The sequence below is a fragment of the Aquila chrysaetos genome, chromosome 3 (genome assembly GCF_900496995.4).
Source record: "Aquila chrysaetos chrysaetos chromosome 3, bAquChr1.4, whole genome shotgun sequence".
NCBI classification, from domain to species: domain Eukaryota; kingdom Metazoa; phylum Chordata; class Aves; order Accipitriformes; family Accipitridae; genus Aquila; species Aquila chrysaetos.
Genome location: NC_044006.1, coordinates 4,061,879 through 4,084,442, shown reverse-complemented (window position 1 = coordinate 4,084,442; position 22,564 = coordinate 4,061,879). Strand labels below are relative to the sequence as shown.

At 41.5% G+C, this 22,564-nt stretch overlaps 1 protein-coding gene across 5 annotated transcripts in view; it reads left to right on the top strand.

Moving 5' to 3' along the window:
- The first annotated feature begins 2,974 nt into the window (after positions 1-2,974).
- OSBPL2 (oxysterol binding protein like 2) overlaps positions 2,975-22,564 on the top strand; it is a 40,124-nt gene continuing 20,534 nt past the window's right edge. For 2 of the 5 annotated variants that reach the window (XM_041122117.1, XM_030007594.2), the window contains exons 1-3: positions 2,975-3,064; positions 3,936-4,032; positions 17,772-17,936. In XM_041122117.1, coding sequence (XP_040978051.1) covers positions 17,900-17,936 — 37 coding nt within the window. In that variant the 5' untranslated portion in view covers positions 2,975-3,064; positions 3,936-4,032; positions 17,772-17,899. Of the gene's footprint in view, positions 3,065-3,247; positions 3,330-3,935; positions 4,033-17,131; positions 17,151-17,771; positions 17,937-22,564 lie in introns of those variants that run through there. The other 3 variants (XM_030007595.2, XM_030007596.2, XM_041122116.1) reach the window with 3 other exon arrangements.

Below are 22,564 nucleotides of genomic sequence, written 5' to 3'. Positions count from 1 at the left end.
AGGGAGACAAATACAGAGCTAGATTCTTCTCCCTGTCCAATTTTGGGCTTTTGTGATTTTAGATTGCTAACGAGTAGCCCCTGAATATTTAATAAAAGAATAAATAAACAATTAGCCTTGTTTCCACTAAGCATGGGCATTTAGTTCAAATGCCTATGAAATGCCTGGGAGAATGATTTTTGTGGCAGGCTCAGAATGCACATGCCTTCAATTAAGATCTGCAAAAGTTACACAAATTCAATATTCCTTGGTCATCTAATCAGTGGATTTCTCTTTTCATTATCTTTTTGGAGAACTCTTCCAGATCAGCTGCTTACTTACAACAAAGGCTTGTTCAGTCAGAAAATAATTTAAATTGACGCTTACTTTCTGTTTGTGGGCCTTTGCTTAAACATTGCAATAGGAACATTTCCGTGCTTAATGTTGAGCCTATAATGTTGAGCAATCCAACTATGGGTTGCTGAATCAGGGCCTACTGGAAAAAAATAATCACTTTTCTGGGCAAAGCAGGAAAACTTTAAAACCAGATTTGGAATGATAAAAATTATCCTGTCCTCCCAAAGATTTGTTTTCCCTAAAGATGAGTCCAACAACAACTGCCTTGCAACTTCACCTGGCTGATTGCAGGGGTGAAACAACATGTGGGTATAGCAAGACTGGATACAGAGAGACGGAGAGACATCCTCCGAGCCAGCTGTGCCCACCCCAAAACACTCCTCAATCCCAATGTGTGTGAGAAATGCTCAGTGGAGATTTCATTTAAATCCCTGCATTTGTGCCAGAGCAAGGAGCATTATCACTGTTAATTCCTGTCTTGTATATTGTCAGCATGTGGCTGATGGCCAGGAGCTGTCAGCTCATTTAGAGGTGAGTAATACTCCAGAATCAACAGACAGTGTGCCAGGTAAAGTATTTGGGGAGGGCAGCAGAGAGCCAGGCAGCAAAGGAGTGGTTCGTATTTTTGCTGCTGCACCTCTGAAAACACACTTTACACAAGCGCAGGTGGAGGAATAAATCCCATGACGACGTGGGTCTCTGCTGCCATTCCTACCTCTGACCACCACCCTTCCTTGCAAGGTGCCTACAGCAGGCAACCGTTCACGGTGCTACGTCTGCAGCCGGTCTCTGGTCCGCAGCAGGAGCCCTCGTGCGGTGCCCAAACCCGGGTTACCCCCCGGAGACGCAGCCACCCCACCGGGACAGGTCCCCTCCTGCCTGGCCTGGCTGCCCTCTCTCCCACACCCTGCACAGGTGAGTTGTTCTGGTGGCCGAGGTCTGGCATGGCCATGATTTCCCCCACCGGCCTTGCAGCCGTTAAAAAACATTAAAAAGAGTTAAAAACCCCTCTGACGAACAAGTTCTGTGCTGCAGAATTAATATGCTAATTCCTATATTTGCTTTGCGTTGAGAAGTGTATCAGTGGTAGGGAAGATCATTTTGAGGATAAATATTTCTGTGACTCATCTCCCTCCTTCACTCCCTACTGTTCCATACTCAGGCTCCAGCTCGTCATTCCTGAGCGGTTTTTGTTCACTCTTGTGCTGGACCCTCCTGACATCCCGTATGATTTCCTAGGACAACGAGGTCTCCCTCAGCAATTGTATCAATGGGTTGTTTTGTCTTAGAGGTACGAGACGTACTTCATCCAGACCAATTGGTTTCTAGCTCCTCAGGATGGATGCTTGTTACCTCCATGGCTGATCTCCCCTGAAGCACCTCACTCTGTGCATGCTTTGCAATCTTTTTTTTTTTTTTTTTCCTTTTACAGTCATGGTTGCTGGGTCAAATGATATTTCATTTGATTCTTAGCTTTCAGGTATGAAAATGGAGGGAGGGAGACTTTTCGGTGGAAAAGAGTTTCAAATCTCTGATCGTGGAAGAAGTCTAAGTGTATGTGAAGGAAAACGCCTTGCAGACTGAGAAATGAGAAGGTAAATAAAAAGAGCAGAACGGGTGTTATCTAAAAGAAATGTTATGAGTCAAATTAAACTCCTGACTCACAGTTTTGATACTTGCATCAACATCTACGAATAGTCTCAATTGCTTTAGCATGCCAGTAATTACTCTGAAGTGGATGATTACGAACTTGCCTCCAGTTACCTGTTGTGTACGAACAAGTGCAAGTTCAGGGCGAGAGAAATAAAGGCACCTGCCAGCTTCTCTCCTGGGAGGGAATGACTCTAACCTGTGAGCTACCAGCCCATGGCTTTGTTAACTTCGATTTTGATGTGATTTCCAGATGCCCATTAACCTGCTCCCAGCAGCAGCGCTGGCTGCAGCCATTTGATGGACGGGCAGACAGGGTGACTGAGGCTGCCCAGAAGACGCACGCTAGCCAAGGCCTAAAAATCGAACTGTTGCACCAAGTGGCCTAGGCGCGACATGCCTCAAAGCTGGCCAGAACATTAACAAAAACCCACAGACCTGGTTAAATTCATACCGGTGCACAGCAAACGATAGCATAGACCAGGACACGTAACGACTAGCCAGGTACTGACGCAGGAAAAACAGGCCTTTTCTCCACCCCTCAGTAAGGAGTACACTTTGTCCTACAAAGGTTATGGTGAGCTACGCTCACTCTCGCAGCTGACGGACGATACAAGCGCCCCATAAAGCACAACTTGACGATACCGGCTACATCACGACTGTGTGCGTTTGTGCAGCGGAGGCTGCACCGCCCCCCCCCGAAACCCGCCAGGTGAGCCCCCTCGGGGCAGCGGGGGCTCCCGGTACCGCCCTCGTCTGCATAGACCCGCCCCTCCGACGCGCCATTGGCCAGCAGTCTCCCCAGCAGTGGTGCGGTCCGGGGGGCTGTGAGGCTCGGCGTCTTGCTTAGCATTCGCCCCGCCTCCGGTGGACTGGGTGGGAAAAGCTGGTTCGTCGCTTCGGCGACGGCGGGGCGAGGCCGCGCTCTACGATTGGTGCAGCGGCGCGTCCCTCCGTCGCGGCGAGGGCCGCACTTCCGCCTCGGTGTCAGCCGTGCCGGGCGCTGGGTTGAAGGCGGGGAAGGGGGGGGGGCGGTTGGGGGTGTTGCGGCGGGGCCGTCGCGGGAGCGCGGTGTCAGGTAATGCCGCCCTGCCTGCCCCGGGCCCGGTAGCCGGGGCTCGCCGCCCTCCCCGCCGAGCCGCTCCCTTTCAGGGGGCTCGTCTCCCACCCCCCCCCCCCCCCCACCTGCCGCAGCAGCGCCCCCCGCTGAGGGAAAGGCGGGAGCGCCTCCCTCAGCCCCGCCCGGGCCTCGGCGCGGCCCAGCCCGCCGCGGGGGTCCCCTCCCCGGTGGGCCGTTAACGGCTCCCCTCAGCGCCGCGGGCGGTCCTGTCAGTCTGGTCGAGGTGTGTGTGTGTGTGTTTGGGGGTGGGGGGAGGCGGCCGGGCCGGGGGAGCGCGGCCACCCCAGCGCTGCTCTCCCTTCCCCGGCGGACGCGGGCTCCTTGACCCGCTCGGTTGTTTTCTGAGGGCGCTGCGAGCCGTAGGCCCGTCCGGCTGAGTCAAGAGCGTGTTTGGGCTGAAATGGGTTGTTCCCCTTCCATGTTTCAGCGGAGGCGGCGGATCTGGGGTGGCCCGAGCGGCGGGGCTGGGTGGTGGAACCGCCTTCGCGACCGTGGGGTTCTCCTCGGGGGACGGCGGGGGGTGGCGGGGGCTGAAGGACGTTGGTGGGCAGAGCGCGGGTTGCAGGTCAGCGGAGCTCTGTCGGTCCTAGCGTAGGGATTTTTCTAATTTTAATCTTATTTCCCGATTGCTTTTGGAGCTGGGTAGTTTAGCAAAGGAGGCTACGACACCCAGTTCCCAAGAGGAATGTGTTGAGCTCGGCTTCAGCAAGATACAGCAGGCTCAAGGGGCCTTTTAGGCCACAGCTGAAGCACAGAGAGCAGTCAGGATTTATTTGAGGGTTCTCTTTTTAATTATTCTTCAGTTACCTACTCAATGTTTCTCTTACAGAGCTCCTGAAAGGGAGACAAGCAAGATGGGAAAAATAGCAGGAAAAAAGGCTTTTTTTTAAATAACATGCCACCAGAACTTCTGCATGGTAACAAAGGTATAAATTATGTTGCCACTTATTTAACTTGGATATTAAATCATGTTTGTGCTATCTGTATGTTTGGATTCAGGACTTCTTTTGGAAGTTGTTTGCTACTCTGCAGCACTTGCAGGCCGGAATTTCAGATGTGGGTTTGTAATCGTCTTCTGGTTTTTGTGTCTGCCATAACCTTGTGTTTCCCCTCAGAAGTATCTGCCAAAGCATGTTGAATGCAAGCAGATACTGCTTTCATTTACTGTGAATTTTCTCAATTAAAATACATTTAAGATTTCAAAAAGGAAAAGTAAAAAGGAGATGTGGATCTGCAGTGTAGAGTAGCATTACCGTACCACTCTTCTCACAGTGTCTCCTTTTTTAAAGCTTATGCATGCAAGAAAAAATAAATTTGTTTCATTCCAACTTAACCTTCCAAAGTTCAGTACCTCCATGTTCAGGTTGACTTCTGGGGGCAACCTCATATATATCATCTTAACAAACTTTATACCAGTATGCTCTGGGACTTCTAAAACCTCAGGGCAATTTCTGGAAGCAGTGACTTGGGTAACTTCCAAACATAAAGCACTGCGCCATGGGATGAAAGTAGGAGAACTGGCTAAACTGGCGTGGAAGCAAGAAATTCCGAGCAGTGATTTTCCCCTAAGTAACCCCCTGGGTTTTCAGTTGCTGTAAACATAGCTTTTCTTAAAATAGTTGTCAAGTCATACAAATGTTTGACCATGTGACAGAAAGTTGAGGGCAGTCTAGGATAAGATCAGAAGTGATTCTCAATGTTGCTTTCCTGAACCAACAGCACCTCATAATGAACTTGTAACTTCAGGGAGTGCTCGAAAGGAAGCACTGAGACATCTGCTGTCCAGGAATAAATATGCTATTTTTCTCCAAAACGAGCTCTTCAGCCATGCCAATATAATCTTATAAACAGAAGACAAAAGTTCAAGATAGAAAACGATGATTAGACAACAAACTCTATACCTGCAAGTAGTTGAAGACTAGATAAGTTAAAGGTTTCAGTTGATGCAATACTGAAAAACAGTGCGGTGCGAGTAGTTATTTGTTTGCTAACACATCTGTGCAAATGTACTTGGATTGGTCACTGGTCATGGAGGGTAATTTTCACTATGATTTCTTTAAATCAATTTTAGTACTGTTACTGCTTTGTATGATATGTACTTGCTTAAGCTGACAGGTCTTATGATTGAAACTGGTATTTCTTTCAGTCTTTCTTCTTGTGAATTCTACTGTGTGAACTTCACACATGCTGACCTAGAACAAAGGTGGAAAGCTTAGCTGTCTGTTATTTTAGTGTTGGCTGGAAAACATACCAATCAGGCTTTTTTTCTTTGATAAGGCTATATTTTTAAATCACTGTTTGTAGTGCCAGTCAGATGATTTTTTTTGTGGTGGTGTTTGAAAGCAAGACTCGCATGCAAGTACACTGAATTTTTAAGCAGGTAATTCGTTAGCTTTGGTATTTGAAGTAACTTGTCCTTGAACAATGCAATGTTACATCATGCTACTTGATAACTAGAACTTCCGTTTACAAGTTGGCATTTTTTCTAGTCTTTCCCTCAGCATCATTTTGTCACCTGAGTCATGAAGATATAAGAAATGTCTGTATTGGACATTAATGTGGTATTTTAAAATGCTTAGTGTTTAGTCTGTTCTCTGTGAAATAACTAAAATGTTTGGTTCTCTTACGTTTTTAGAAGAAATGAACAAAACCAGGCATGCAAAGAATATGCATTAAATATGGAGTGCTCAACATCTTGAATATATTTGCTGAGTTTCAATACGTTACTGATCACAGGGGCATCTTCACCTAGCTGAATAAATTGGAAAGTGAGAGCAATGAACAAATTGGTCACCCTGTATCTGCCACTTTGGAAGATAGGGGACTTTGGTATGTTTTCTGTTGCAAAAAAAATACAGGTTATGCATTATACCGATTCTTTTATGGTTTTTATTCCTTTATGGAATAGACCAGTGTAGAACTTGGAATTAAAAAATACATTATCTCAGTCCTTACTATGCAGAAGAATATATGTTGATGTAATTATTTACTTTGTATTCTTAAAGGCTTGTAATAGCAAGTTGCATGAGAACGGTAAGCAATTAGAATGTGTCAAATGTGGCTTACCATTGCTTTCAGTTATACTTTTCAAAAATTTGTCGTTGATTCAGTGCACAAACATAATGTCTTAATTTTCAGGATCAATAAGTTACAAGAATAGACTAAGCTTGCTTAAACTTTTTTTTTATACAGTTACAATTGGAAATTCATTTGCTGGTCTAGACAGATCCTTTAGATTATTTCAGTATATTTTATTATGCATGTAATTTAATGAGACAGATTTTTAGTAAATTACAGCAGCCCTCCATTCAGAAAAGGCAGGAGGCTGGGTAGTGTTGTCTTCCTGTGATTGTTTATAAATCTGGTGGGAGTGTACACAAAAGGTGAATTGTGCCTGCAGCTGCAGAAATACATCTGGACCTTTTAATCTTGGCCCTCTTGGTTTTACGGTCTAAAACTTAAACTGTATATTGCTCTCTTGGACGCGCAACATCTGTGCTTGGCATTAGACTGAATGGAAGCCTTGATCTGTGGCATTCCTGTTTGAGTTCAATTCCTTTGCTGTGCTGTTTAGGGTTTTAGATGAGATAAGGGTTGTGGCTGTTGGGATGCTATGAACCTCTGGGGTATTACAAAGAAGTTTGCATGCTTATGTTATTTGTCAAGAAATGCGTTTTCACGAATGGATAACTTCATTATATTTTTACTAGCATTATTTTTACTCTTCCAAGTCAGTTTTTTTTAGGGGTCCCAAAAGAATCTGTTAATAGATCTCATTGGGTTTTGATTCTAGGGATAGTTCAAAAGTAATGATGATATGCAAAGTTTGAAGATGGTAAGCGTTTGAATTCTGAGGTGCCTGTGGTTCACGTCATTCACTTCAGACCTAACCAGCTCCGGCCACTGAAGTGGCAGAGGCCGATGTAGACTCTGTTCCCTACAATGTGTCAGTGCTATCAAGTGAGAATGAGAATCCTTTTAATAACTCGGAATTATAAAACTTGTACATGTTAAGGCTACGGCAAGTTAGCTCACCAGCCTATTTATAACGGTCCATTTAGCAGCATGTTTGTTTACTGGATGAAATGAGAACTTTGTTAGAAGAACAGAACTTCTCCCCCATGAATGTGTCCTTTCTAGGTTTTGCACAACGTCAGTGAAACTGTTGCACGGTTGTTCAATAGTGAAACAAAAATGCTACCTGTCTTTAGGGATGCAAATAACTTCATTTACATGGTCGTATTTTGTCTTAAATGTAGTTCTAAGTGCTGTGCAACCATGTTACTATCCAAGTGGGTTAATGTTACCAAGCAGATAGCTAGGTGGATTCTTTATTAAAACTGAACTCTAAATAGAGATATTTGTCCTGTCTTGAGAAGTCAAAGTTTATCTTTTTTTTTTTTTTTTTTTTTTTTTTTTAATAATCTCTTGACAGCAGCAAACATAGTAACACCCTTACACTAGAATCCATTTAGGTATCTACTGTAAGTGTAGCTTTAAAGGAAATTCAACCATAGAAGAAACTCTGACTTTCTAAAAACTCTTTGTCTGCTAGCTGTGTGCATGAGCTCGTGCTGCAGAATTTGAGTGCATGAGGAATTGTTGGTAGGCATAAAAATATGGTTTCTTACACTGTAGGGCTTTGCACTAGGTTAGTCAGCTGTTGCCCTCCTACTTTATTTGCAATGTGATTGTCATCATAATTGTTTAAGAGTCTCCATGAAAATGATTAGTAAGATACTTTGTACAGAATAAATGTAAAACTACACCGGCCCAGAGAGAATGGGTGCACAGAGACAAAGCTTAAAAAGTACCTTTTAGTAGGAAGATCTATAAACTTAAACCTGTAACTATTTTTACTGTTCTAGGGGTTTTATCCAGTGATGTTATACGCTGTAATGGTCTTCAAATTCATAAAATTCAGTGATCAATTTGTAGGGTTGGTTACATTATTATGAGAAATATTTAAGCATACTTAATTTTACCTTCAAAGTAAGTTTTGTTTCAAAGAGAAGCATTCATAAATGATCAATTATGTATCTACTGACACTTGTGTCCAAAGCTGCTGTGCTTGGAGTTATTGATTACTTCCCACCTTGTCTCTTACCAGTAGGATAAAACAAGCCCTCAGGAAACTACTAAGCAGTAACTAGTTTTACAATACAGTATTGAGTTACTAGGGTTTTTTAACAGTGTGGCTAGAAATGAGCTGGTTTGTTGGTCATGATCAAACCTAGTATTATGCATCATGGGTAGAGAAGCCATGTAAAACAGAATTTTGTGATCTTTTACAACTGGGGACGATTAAAGTTTCCAAGGGAAGGCTACAAAGTCCAAAGATTGCTGTACCAGATGCTCTCAGGTGGAAAAATGTCTCGAATATTGATGTAGTGTTAAAAAAGGAGAACATTTACAGAATTCTGTGGGAACTTCAGTGAAGTGTTTTGCATCCGAAAATACTAATCTGCTGGAATCAAGTTTCCTTGGTCTTTTTGTTTGTTTGTTAGGTTTGGTAGAAGTTCTGTGAGCCAGTATCCTTGGCTGTAGAACAGAATTTTTGGCTGAAGTGAAACTGGGGACAGCCATCAGTTCTGTAGGTAATTGAGCACTATACCGTGAGAGTATTTTCTGTGCAGTTTCGTCTTTGCAATTTTTATGTTCAATAAATAATACTTCTGATAGCAGCACCGTAGCTTTGTGCTGGGGGCAATACTTAGCGTGTGGGACAATTACTGTGGTTTGTTCTGATGCAGAAACAAATTTTGTAGCCTGAACTCTGTTGCAAACCAGACTTGTAGTGTTTCCGTTGGCTCTAATTCTTGTGAAGTATCACCAAAAATCTGTATTCCTGAGAGAACAGAACGTGATTCTCTCTGCCATAAATCTGTTTGGCTCATGCATTCAAAGCTAAATTTTCAAATGTTCAGTTTGCTGCCACCATTGTTTCAAGTGCTTTAAAATAAGTTCAGCTAAACTATCAGCTTAGGATCCTTTGCTGCTTTGGTTCTGTTGTGGGTTGACCCCAGCAGGCAGCTGAGCCCCACACAGCTCCCCCACTCCATGGGATGTGGGAGAGAATTGGAAGGGCAAAAGTGAGAAAACTTGGGGGTAGGCACAAAGACACTTTAATAAGTAAAGGCAGGGGGAGAAGCCAAATAGAAATAAAGAAAAACAAGAGATGCAAAAGCAGTCACTCGCTGTCAGCTGACCTGTGTCCAGGCAGTCCCCCTGAGCAACGGCAATCCCTGCAAAACTCCCCTCCAGTTTTATTGCTGAGCATGGCAGTATATGGTAGGGAATATCCCTTTCATCAGTTCGGGTCAGTTGTCCTGGCTGTGTTGCCTCCCAGCCTCTTGTCCACCCCCAGCCTACTTGCTGTGGGGGCAGAGTGAGAAAGGGAGAAAGCCTTGACACTGCGTAAGCTGTCTTCAGCAGTAACACATGGGTGTGTTATTAACACTGCTTTGGTTGCAAATCCAAAGTACAGCACTGTACAGGCTGCTAGAAAGGAAATTAACTCCATCCCAGCAGGACCCAGTACAGGTACTCAACTGCCCCTAGGGCATTTAAGAACTCCCAGCTTCATTAAGGCCTATAATAGGGATAGCTGCAATCTTCAAAGAAATGGAAAAGTGACAGTGGGCCACATATTCAGCTGATCCTCCTCACTCAGCCTCTCTGCACTTTAACAGACTTGAGAAGGAAGTTGCCCTTCTCTTACTGTGGATGCGGATTGAGTTTCATCTTGCCAGGACATCTTGGTGGAAGATGCTATTACATTCAAACTTTGGAGTAAGAGACAAATCTAACTTCGTAAACAAAATTCTCTTCTGGATTCTGCCATCTGTGTGGCAGTTCTCTGGTTGAAGAGATTTTAAGTGCATAATAATTACAGCAGGTATCTAAATTGCCAATTAAATTGACTTCTTGGCTAATTTTTATAGATGTTTTAGATCCAGTGTTGTTGGTAACCTCATTTCATGAGTCAATTAAGATTCAGCCTTGCTGAAGCTTTCACTCGGAGATGAAACACTGCAGTTTGATGCTTTCAGGAGATGTGTATGAAGGAAAAACACATGAATATTTATCTTCTAGTTCAAGCTATTTATTTCTGTCCCTTGAAGTACTACAGCTATGTTTTATTTCAGCTGGCAACTCAAGAGAAGATGGGGTTGGCTCTTATTCCACCAGTCATACTATAGGACTGTTGGGTCTTTTATTCTCCTTTTTTTTTTAATTTATTATTTTTAGTTTTAATATGAAGGGTGTGTGTATTTGATCTTCTACTGGCTCTTTTGGAGTCTCTTTCTGGACAGAAGGTGCATCCTGAACCCATGATATCAAACTAATGAAAATGTTGCTCTTTATTAACATATGCTGTTAGGTGGATTAAACAGGGCATGGGATGAATTTTTCTTTGTATCGAGCTAATTTTAAATTCTGTCGTTACTATTTCTGTTAAATTGAGCTTGTGCCCTTTTGACCCCTTAAAGAAAAGCAAAAACCTGAAAACTGAGTGTCTTTTCAGAATTCGTGGGGTTTGCCCCTTCTCTTCCCCGACCCCTTCCCCTGCCCCCAGCAATACTTGTGTAGTATTTTCATCATATGACATTTCACAGAAAGTTTTTATTATTTTCTCTTGTGAGGAAGGTCTCAAGTAACTTTCTCCTCCCCCCCCCCCCCCCCCCCCCCCTTGCTTGCAAGTATTCTCCTTTCAAGTTAATATATTTAATTTGTTTTGAAATTTGCTGTGGAAGTGCACATCCAACAAAACCTTGTTATGCATGCAAAAAAGCTGATGAATGTGCTAGTTCGTTAATTCTTTGGTGGCACTCTAGTTCCAGTGTATTAAACTTCTAACACCCTACCTGCTCATGCTGGTGAACATCTGTGTTTATTTTCATGACAGCTTACTGTTTCCATACTTGGTTTTACTTAAATTCTCCTTGGTCTCACAAGTAGATTCAATGTCTGTATAGCGAACATGACCTAGTATTTTATACATGTCTTGTAGAGCTAGAACACGTGCTTTAAGAGCGAGGAAACCAGGATTTGTAAAGGTAGCAGGATGGTGTCAATAAAGCAGTGGCTTTCCAGAATTGCTACATGTGAAATTTCAACTTCAGGTCTGGAGGGATAAGACACTGCAGCTGTAGTCAGCCAGCCAGACTTCAAAACTGATCTTGCTGAACTGCATTCCAGTCAAATTAGCTGCTCCAGCTGTAAACGCTTACCTTTCTATAGAAATGTAAATGTTTCTTTAAGGAGGAGTAACTTTTGGTTAACCAGCTGGGTCTTTGTTGAGGATTAACATAGAAGAACAAGTTAGTATGGAGTAACTAGTTATGTCGAATTAACTAAGTCATAGTAATTGCATGTTTAAACTTATACAGGTTGTTTTGAACAGGTACTAGTGTTTGGGGTTCTTTAATTGGTGTATAAGTTCTGAGGATCCAGGATCTTAGGGACATAGACATAAGCTGTTTTTTTTTTTTTTTTTTAATTTTTTCTGTTGAGGAATGGAATTGGAGAAGGAGAAAGCACGTGTGGTGACAAATTTGAAGGATTACTAACCAGGTAAATGGCATAGGAAATTTCAACTTTTAGTACTTGATAGACCTGTAAGCAAATGAAATGATGTTACGGACAGCCATTACAGGTCACCTCCACAGCCTCGTCTGGCATATAGGTGTGGAGAGTACAGGTGCCAGAGAGCAGCCTTTGACCGCTCAGCCAGCAGTGGATCTCCACACCTTTGGTTTCAGAGAGAAGCCTATGAAGGTGCAACCTCTCTTTGCAAGGTGTGCGTGCATCTCTTCTCATATAGATGCTCACATGTGTGTCACAGAATGTGTTGAGCAAATTAGATACTTCATAAAGTGATTTGGAAAGTCTTGCACTTTTGTCCTGGTTTTAAAAATAAATTCAGGTGGGAGGAAATGGTTTAAAATAAGTGGGAACAGTGCAAAGTCTGGGACTGATCTTACTGATACTGTATCCCTAGAAAAGAGTTCCCTGTACCTTCTGCTGCTGGGGACTGTGAGCTTGTGCAGGACCCTCCGATCTGCACAGAGTTAAGTTTTTGAAAGCAAAGTATGTTACCGGAGGCCAGATCACCTGGTAGGTGTCACTGTCGAGTTCCAGGTTCAACACAGTGCTTGACAGAACACTTTGACAGTATTCATAACCAGCTGATTGACAGGTACGCTACGACTTTGTTCTTCCTTCATCACGGGACCTTAGCTGTCACCGTAGTGTAGGTGGTATGAATAGTTACATTCTCTGCATCAAGGCTGTAAAGATCACCGAGAGAAGCATGTTTTCTGCTGAGAGTGAGCCTCTCGGGATCTGTCTTAGTATGTGTTGTGACCATTGGTGTACCATGCATGTTTAGGAAGAGCCCGTTCTGTTTGTTCTCTCTGTCTGTGACAGATGTACTTTTGGAAAGCAGTATGTCAATCTTAGTAATTACCTCCTCTCTGTAGAACCTATTTCAAGGTGTGCTGTGAATGTGGTGCAGGTATTTTCTTGTGTTTCCGCAGTATTTATTGCAAATGCATGCTTTATTTCGTCCTTTGCCTTTGTAAAACATCCTCCTGTCCTTTAAGAAAAGGACTGTCTATGGTCATCAGTCATACAAGAATGTGTGACCCTTTTCTGATAAACTGTGAGAATTTAAAGGAGTTTTAATGAGTAACTGGCTTTTGACTAGTTGTGCAGCACCAATGAGACTTTTTAATAACCTAAGTACAAACCGGACTTTGTGCCCATGTGACTAGTAGTTATATTTCCCTCCCTTACCTGTTCAGGTTTTGGGGTTACTTGCTTGGGACAAACATAGCATTTTTATTTCAGCATTGGTATCTGCATTTCTAAATTGTGTTATTGGACAGCATAATATCTTGTTCATCCTGTTTGTAGATGGCTTTACAACATCACCAATGTGCAAAGCTTATTTCAGAGGTATCAAAATAGTAGTCCTTTGATTAGAAGATACCAGAAGCTCTTACAAGTTTTTGACTTCACATGCTACGCTTAGCTTAACTCTTGCTAGTCTGGTTTTGTATATTGTAGGCATTGGCATGCAAATAACCAAAAATGACTAGAAAAACTAGATTCTGCCCAAGTAACTTGTTCAAGGCTTGCTTCAATAAACTATATTAAGCTTCGTTGTTTTCTGTTAATTGCTTTGGCACTCACTTTAAATGTAATTTCAAGGAGTAAAACCTTATTGTGAATATTCTGGACAACCTAGTACAGAGAATTTCTCAGAGCAAAATATGAGATAATACAGCCTATAGTACAGATTTACCAACCCATTATGAAGTTGTACTGTTGGGATGGGTATTACACTTTTTTTGGATGTTTTTATCTGTTGTCTTTCAGTTTGAGCTTCAAAAATAACATCTCTCCTGTAGGGAAATCAATCTATTACAAAAATGAAAATAAATGCAGCAGTTTTTATTCATGCACACAAATCCCATAATAAATCCAATTAGTGTATAGCAATCTGTAGCCTTAAAATATGAGGAAATAGATGAGCTTTGTCGCTTATCTTGTAAACCACAAAATCTGGGCTGCTTGTGGTCCAGGGTGTGTTGTCATCATTAAATTATGAATCTCCAGTTCTCTTAAGATACCTCTACTTGCAGCTTTTTCCTGTTATTTATAAAATTATTTATATCAGTCCCTCTTTGGTCATCAGTGTGGCAATGCAGCTGGGCTGCAATCCCCAGGCAAAAGCACCTTTCTGAGTGTCTGTGTCTTGAGTACACAGGCCCAGCCCGTAAGCACTGGCTGTTAAAGCGAAGCCCACTAAGATAATTTTAACCTGTAAACCAGCAAACCCTGATTGCTGAAATAGTGTTCTCTATAACAAAGGGCAAGTGAAGTCCTGTATGGAAAACTGTTACATTCCTAATGATTACTATGTATGTAAGAAAATATCTAAATATACTTTTTTATTCCTTCTGCACTGTCGGACTAAAAGATGTGAACATGATATGGTGTTTATGCTTTATGAAAGGTTTTCCATGATGGCAGTTGGTCCTAAGCTCCTGAAGGCCTGTCTGACACAGGAATATTGCACCCTCTTTTGAATGGCAATTTTGATAAAAGCTGTTAACTACAGCTGGTTGTGTGTAAGTGAATTCTTCTGGTACTTCATGGACATGGAGGAGGAAATACAGATTACAAATGCTGAATATGAAGCAAATAGGATGTTTTTGTCTTCTGGCATTTCAGCCTAGTTGAAAGTAACTTTTTGCTGTTGCTTTTAGTAAGAGAAAAGGACTTAATCCTAGCTTTTTGGCTCGTGATAGCTAAATGCTGTTATCATTGTGTGTTCAGCTACATGCAAATTCACGTTAATCTCTGCTAAATAGAAGAACTGACCGTAAAAGAAGTGATATGAGCATTAAGTTATTGCCAGTGTAACTCTGACGCAAAATATATTACTTTATCCTTTTAAAAATGCTCCTACCATCTTGGGAGAATTTGTGACTATTATTTAAAGTGACTTCATGAATATTTTGTTCTTTAGGTAATAGTTACAAAGCTTGTATATAATTTACAGGGATATGGCTGAACTTTCATTTTCAAATAACAATTAGCTTAAGGTGTGGTATGAGGTGCATATCAGGAGAACACAGCATAACTTGCTTTCAGTTAACTCAAATCTTTGACTCCAGTTACTTCATTTGTACTTGGTGAGTGTTTTTATAGGAAAGCTTCATTGTCTTTGTAGTGAAACTGCATGCTGTGTGTTGTAGTTCCACTTCACAAGTCCTTTTGTAATGCAATTATTATTGGGGGGGGAGAGTGGGGTGGGGGTGGGAGGAGAAACTGGCATTCATGTGTATGACCGTGTTTAGTTTAAGGCTCTTAAGATAACTTACAATTCTTTAAGTCGTAATTTTTATTTCTTAGTGCCTTCTATACAAGACTATAGATAGCATACTGGAGTTGCTGTTACAAAGCATCTCTGGAGCTTGCAAGCTGATAACGTAACTGGCTATGTTTGGATAGGGACCCTGAGGAAGTATGCTCTTTGCATTTGAACTGAACAGGGGTGGGTTTTGAACTAGCTCTTTTTTTTGTTTCTATGTGTTGCAGATAGATATAAGGCTGTTTCAGAACAGAATCCCACCACATGAGCTGTATGCAATAACAGGGTAGTCCTGCTGCAAGAGCTTAAATAAAAAATAGAGACTAAACATAAAAAGGGGAGATGCAAGAAAACATGGAGAAGATGAGGGAATTGTAGTCCTGATCATAAAGGTTGTATCTTGTGCATATACAAGTTTCCTTCTGGAAATACTGGCTGCTGTTTTACTAGAAGGATGCAATACTTGCAGACAATTGAAGCCATAAATGTCTTGCATCTTCAAGGATACAGTACCTTGGAGGGTTAAAGAAGGCCCCTAATGCAACTTCTTTTTTGGCAAACTAGTGGAGTCATTCCAGTGTGGTGATAATGGTGTCTGGGGTGAACAGTTGTCATGAGATGTCACAAGTTCCTGTTTTCTGTAACAATAGTTTTCTTTGGATTCCTTCTTGCTGCCCCGATTGAAAGGTTTACATAGTAGCATCCTCAAGGACAGATTCTCTGCACAGATATGACATGTTTGGAGATCTTGGAAGAGATGCTTCCAGATATATTGCTGGTGGGGCTGGGAAGTTTGTAGAAACTCTTAAGACTGGCAGCAGCTTTGGTATAGAACAAGCTCTTTTTTTTTTTTTTTTTTTTTTTTTAAAACAGAGTCAAGGACTGGCTCCTACTAGGCAAGATAACACAGGGACAGGTACACTGACTTGAACTTACAGTACAGATTTAGAACAATGTTATCAATTCTGCTATTTAGTTCACCCAGAAACATAAGCTAGCTGCTACTCTTGAACCAATTGTTAGTTAAGAGGATTTCTCCCTTTCTTTGATTCTGAGGCAGCATGGTTGCTAGTGGCCTGAACTGCCTGTATCTTTTTGAAGTGAAGCTGCTGCTCCTTTCTCTTATGTAAGCAGAGCACTTGCTGATAGCCTTGCACTGGAAGTCTTCAGATATACATGTATCTGACTTGTTAATGTTTTGAGCTCTTGTATCCTTGCCTAGGAGAATGCAGCATTTTGACAAAAGTAAGTCAGAAGCTTGTCACTGATGAGCAAGAAAGTTGAAGGAGGTTTAAAGGTCTCTGACTGGAGAACAGCACAGGAAAAAGGGAAGGAAATTATCATCCAGCTGAGAGCAATTGCAACAGCGCTGTAGCAACAGTCAAGAGAAGCAACTGTATAAAGTTTTGTCCTTGTGGAGGTGAGGACTTGTGAATAAGAAATTGCTGAATATTATGTGGAAGCTCAGATACTCACCATGATGCAGAGATTGACATAACATCCTATAGTGGCAAGGAAGTAGGAGTTCCTAAGGGAAAAGTGACAAACTGAAATACCTGGCCTTGACAGACATAACGCTTCAAGGCGAACGCCGCATTCATTAACTTAGATAAGTTCCAAAATGGGCTATTTTAGCTCTTCCTTCTGAATGGGGAATTGGAAGGTCTGTATGTGTGTGAGACATCTGAATAGCTTTTGTTCTGGGCAGTGAGGTAAAAAGACTTGAAACACAGGAGGAATCATGCAGTTTGATTTCTTGCAGAGGAGGAAGGAATTGGCTTCAAACATGGCAAGCTCTTCTACTGGCTTTGTTTCTCTTAATTGGAATGGTATTGTGCAAGTTATAATTACTCTGGAAAAACTACTGTCACAAAAGCAGTGGGATCTTCAAGGGTCAAAAAAAATTGAGACTGACAGATTGAGGTTGTTTTGGAGGAGGTATCGATAGCATTGCCATGCTGTCGTTTATCATTGTGTACTTGGCTCGTCATTGGTACCTGATGAACATTTATAAGAGTGGAAACAAAATTTTCTCATTATTCTCCTTAGATTAAAATTGGGTGAAGTAAAAATGTTTACATTACACCATTGCCAACCATCTGGAAAAAGTCTGATTTAGTCTATCCATGAAGTAGAGCTGGAATGCTTCATAAATCTGTAAGTTATTTGCAGTGTGCTTGGTTTTACTGAGAAAAAATTTGTTGTTTCTTTACACTCTTCCTCTAGAGGGAAAAATCTCCAGTTGTCTCTTCAAGAGTTCACAGCAGTAGCCTAACAAAACTTCTCTAATGGTCACTAGATACTGATTGCATGATGTACAGTGAGGCCCAACATTTTTATGCAACAGTGAGATTTTGAGATACAAGGTTCTCTTTCTTGTTCCCAGCTTTCTGGGTTAAGGATGTGGTAAGGCTGATCCTCTTGCTGAAGAGGAGAATTTTTGTTTTGCCAGCTGTCTTTTTCTTCCTTTGGTTCTCTGCTCTTTCTAGCTGTACTTGCCTGAAATTTAACTTGCAGTAAATAAGATATATTTTACAGTAATGTATATGATGTATTTATATAGAGAGAAGTGTGGCATAGTACATCAGCTGTTCTTATTGTACGTAGTATTCGTCTTCAGAATGACTTTGATATCAAAGAAGGCTGTTTACTTATGAATGCAAAAATCCATCTTTTACCATAGGAAGAAATAGGAAAATTAGTATTTGTCAAGTGTGCATGTTTGTGCACACAAGAAAAGTGGAAGTCGCTAATTCTGTTCCCTGTCTTGTCAAATAGATCATCTAAAGCAGCTGGATATTTGCAGAAGGTGACTTCAACAGCACACAGATACTTAATCTCTAAATCAAGTTCAACGATGCATTAGAGGAAGCTGGATTGGCTGTACAGAGATTTCATACTGAAGGATGAATAGTGAAGAAGAGTTTTATGATGCCGTTACGGGTAAGTGATGGGCACAGTGCCAAGAAAGTAAAAAAAAAAAAAGCTATAAACTGCGTTGCGTGTGGTGAGGGGCTAGTAATATATTGCTGTTAATAAATAAAGTAAAGAGCTGTTTGTAAAACTTGTAGTGCTGCCTTCTGAAAAGAAGAAAGGAAGAATTATAATTCAGGTACAGACTTGGAAAAGAGGTGTTTTTTATTAAAGCTTAATGCTGGCTATCATTTTATCACTATAACAGTTTTTTAGTGGCCAAGTCTTGCTTTAATTTTCTGTAAAATGCAGGTAATTTAATAGGAGCTTGAGAAGTAATGCTTTTAAGACCCTTTGAAAGGTGAAATATCTTCCATGGGTTATTTTTATTGTTATTTTATTCATTTCTTTATTTTAATGGAAAACTTAGCGTGAGGAATTGAAGTAGAAAATGTTTTTCTAGTCAGAAACAAATTACTGTAAAAGTATGCTTTCAAATAGGGAGCCAAAGGTCTTTGCAATCCAGTGTTGTTTCTAGAAAAGCAAATATGAATCACTTCACACTTGTGCAGTGTATCAAATAGTACTTTTCTCTGAACTAAGAAGGATGAATGGTTATTTATAAGAGCCTTACATGGTTTTAGTGGTGAAATAAAATGCTTAAAGTATTTTAATAAAAAAAAAGAAATCCTTTCCAAGAGCTCAAACAATTTTAAAGTCTTCCACTTAAATGTCTCCTCAGAAATCCTGTAATAGAGGTGAAATGAGAAGTGCCGGCAATGGTGAGTGTAGAGTGCTTAGTGTAGAATCATGGGAATGAAAAGAGAATAATGGGATGCACGAAAGCTGAAGGAATGGAAGTAGGATGGTAGATACAAGTGGGGAAGGTAGGCTTAGACATGGTTCGTTGGAAATTCATATCAGGAGTAAACAGAGGGGGCTGGGTGAAGCAACGTGACTGACAGCAGGCTGTATAGGACTTGTCACAATTATGTCACGGAGAAGGAAGTTTGGATTGCATTCATGCTAACTAGGAGTGATAGGGGCTAGTTCGTTGTACCATAAAAATCTTGAAAACACAATGGATTGTTCCTGTGTATGTCTTTAGTAATGTTTCAATTCCAAGAGCTCAGGACCACGGCCATAAATGAACTAGATTTTTTTTCTACTGAAAAAGGTGAACAGAAATGTGCCTCCAAGTATGAGGTGTGTGTCGTACAGCTTTGATGTTGATGCATTCCTTTGTCTTGCTGCAGAAATACACAGCCCTCAGTGTTTGAGTCATCTACGTTTGAACACTCTGGTTTTGTCCTCTTTCCTCTTCTTTTTCCCCTTTCTTCAGTCTCAAAAAGTTGATTCTCCCTGCAAGTGCTCAAGGTAGTAATGACTTCTGAGCTACTGTACATGAGATGCTCTTGTACCTTGCAGTCTTGGCTGGTTCAGCTCAGAAGTGGGATGGTGTGCATCAGTTCTGTGAGCACTCCTTGTCCTGTCCTAATCTTATTCTTCCACAGGGAGGAGTGTGATGCCAGGAGAAAAGTTTCTGAGCAAAAGAAGTGTGTCTTTATAGGCTCTCAGCACAGCCCTCTTCTGATGGAGGGTGTTTGGTCTGCAGCAGCCATTCCAGGAACTGAATGAAGTTGGAACTTTTTTCCCTTTTGGTTTAAGAGGAGTTCTAAGTTTGCAATAGTTTGTTTCAGATTCTTTCTCCCTTGGGACTGTCTTTAAAGACAGGTGCTCAATCTCTTTCGCCAGCTAGGTGCTTTAGAAGATGCTGAGAGTTTGATGGATTACTTGCACAAACTTAGTGAAGTCTAGACCTAGTTCTTTGTAGCTGTGTCTTGTCCAAGTCATACATAAATGTGATGCTAAGAACAACTGTAAATAGGTCTTTCTGCATTCATGTTGCCCAACTGCTGATGGCAGTAGCAACTCTTGGCTCCTTTTAGCACCATGGGCTGTATATCTTTCAGACGGTGCTTTGCTGAATTTTTTGGGTTCTAATGGGTCCTGATTATGCCTGCCTATCTCTTAGTTTTTGTATGGTCTGGACATGGTAGGTGTAGACCCAGTACTCCCAGGAGCTAAAGTTCAGAACTCAGGTCCTTTCTGAGCCAAGGTGAGCTTTCAGATTCCACAGTGAAAACTTCAGGATTTGGGGTTCCAAGTTTTCATAAAAAAATGAAATGCCCTTGGCAGACTCCTCGGTCTGTTCTTTCCAAGGATACTCTCCTTCCTTTAGGTCAGATCAGTAGGTGGGCAGAAGCCACCTTTAGACATATGCTTGTTCTGCTCTAAGTCTAGGATTGGGACATTGCTACCAGGATCAAGCACATTCTCCAGCTTGAGAGAAGCTCAACATCTCCATGTTGAGGTGAAAACAGCGTGTACACTGTACTCTTCTCCTCTTGTTCCCTCAGAGTCCTGGGCCCTGGCTTCCCCAGAGGGAGCTGCAATTCGTTCCCCCAGGTTTCCTGATTTTAGTAATTGAGTACTGTGGTTTGTGTCCTATAAGTAGCAAACCAGGCTTAGTAAAGCACTTGAACTCTGCAGGAAGTTACGCTTTAGAATTCCGCAGCAGTCTCAGCAGCAGCCCAAGTAGTATGCTGCCTCCTTTAAGATACTATGAGTTCACTCCTTGAGGAAGCCACAACTTTTCTGTTATTAATTGATGACATCCACTTCTAGAACATGAATCTATCCTAAGGAGACCCCTGGTTTTTGTTATGGTGGATTTCATCTCTGGCTGAGAAATTTCCTGCTTCTGACGCTGTCCCCATCACATCCAAAAGACATGCTCGTGTGATGGAATTGTATGCTGCGTGGGTGGGAATCATTCTCCTGGTAGATGGTTTGGCCCTGACTGGATGATGATTACACTTGTAAATGTGCAGGATGGACTGTGTTATATAGGTGATGAATTGAGTTAGTGACCAGTACGGAGTTTCCATGGAGAGAAGTTTCTTTGCAGTCAGAGGTTTTTAGCATTGCTGATTAGTTGGATGCTTGACATCCTTACTTCATGAATGACTACTCCCCTTGGGAATCTCTTGGGAATGTTACTTGTGGTCTCAGTTAATTCTTCACAGCCCAGCACCTGCTTTTTCTCAAATACAGGAGGTAGTCTTCTCTGAGACTGGATCAGGTAAAGTGGTCAATCCTTTGATGAATTTCAGGCTCTTTGAAATTTTATGTGAGATGGGGAGCATATAGCTTTGATCACTTGCCTCTAGCCTATGTCACCATGGGTTTATTAATCTCATTGCAGACTTGTTAAAGACTGTGTGCCATCAGGTTCTGCTCTGTCAGAACTGTATCCTTCATTAATTCTGTCAGCTATCCATTTGCCAAAGTGTTTTGTGAAAAGATTGCCACAGAACAGGAAAATGCTTGGCTGATTATCAGGGTAATTTATTTTTAACGAACGTGAATAGTTTAGTTTTGCTTTTTTAAATATTACCCTGCAGTTCCGTGGAAATCTGTTCTGTCCCCGTGACGTTAATCCAGCCTGGTGTGTTTATGAGGATGTTGCCCTTCTGTTTCCTGTTGCTTAGCTGTTGTTCACTGTAAACTATTGCTTTCACTTGGGGATGAGGAAGTGAGGTACTTGCTGCCAAATTTATATATTTTCATAATATCTAGATCAAATACAATCAGCGGATTCTGCCATAATGTTTAAGTACTGCAGATCTTGTGAAAGGCCAGCCTGCCTCCTGTCGGAGCAGTGTGATACAGCTATGTGTTGTGAAGATGGACTTGTTTTGAAAAGTGGAGAATAGTAACTTCTGGCAAAGAAAAAAATTACCTCTTGCTTCACTTGCTATCTACACTTCCAGTGTATTTATCCCTATTCTTTATGCCCTTTTTAGGTCTGAAGATTCTCAGTACTACGCTATTTTGATTCCCTCTCTGTCTTGAGCCACAAGGCTTAATTAGTATTTAAGGAAGTTGCTCACTGTACGAAAGGGGCGGTCTTGTGTCTTCGTACATGACTCAGAACAGCGTGCCTCTGCTCCCTCATAGGTGGATGTATAGCATAGTCTGAGTGGACTTGTTTCGTTTGCAGGATGTGGAAGAAGAAGGCTAAGAAAACTAGAGTTACTGGCAAGTCACTTTTCTTTAAGCTCTTGAAATAGATTAATGTTGGCACCCAGCTTAAGTGTTTGACTTTGAAGATTTAAGACTTTTTAAAAGATTTTGTTTCACCCTTAACACACATAATTTGGGACTTTTGATTAAGCTAATTTTTGACATTTTATTTCTGTGTGTGGTCCCCTATTCCCCTTTTAAGTCCCCATTTTTATCCTCACTCCCAGTGGCTCTTCACTATAAAAACTGTCCTGTAAGAAAAACTTACCTACTCAGTTTTGCAAATTCAAGGCTTTAATGGCAACTGGAGAAAGGCTCTTCTTGTAAATTAGAAAAACTAAACCAAATAATTTCAGTAAACTGTTCTTATTCCAGATCAGTACTTCCTCTGTGAATAACATTCTCTGAATAGTACTTCGCAGAACTATAATACTTGGAACTCCATTGAGAAACAGCTTTTAAAACTTTCTCAATGGGCTTGTAGTAGACAAGCCAGCTGATACTTGAAAGTATAGTTGAAAGTCTAGTGATTATCTAGCTGTGTACTCTAGTGGTTTGTTTTTTTGGGG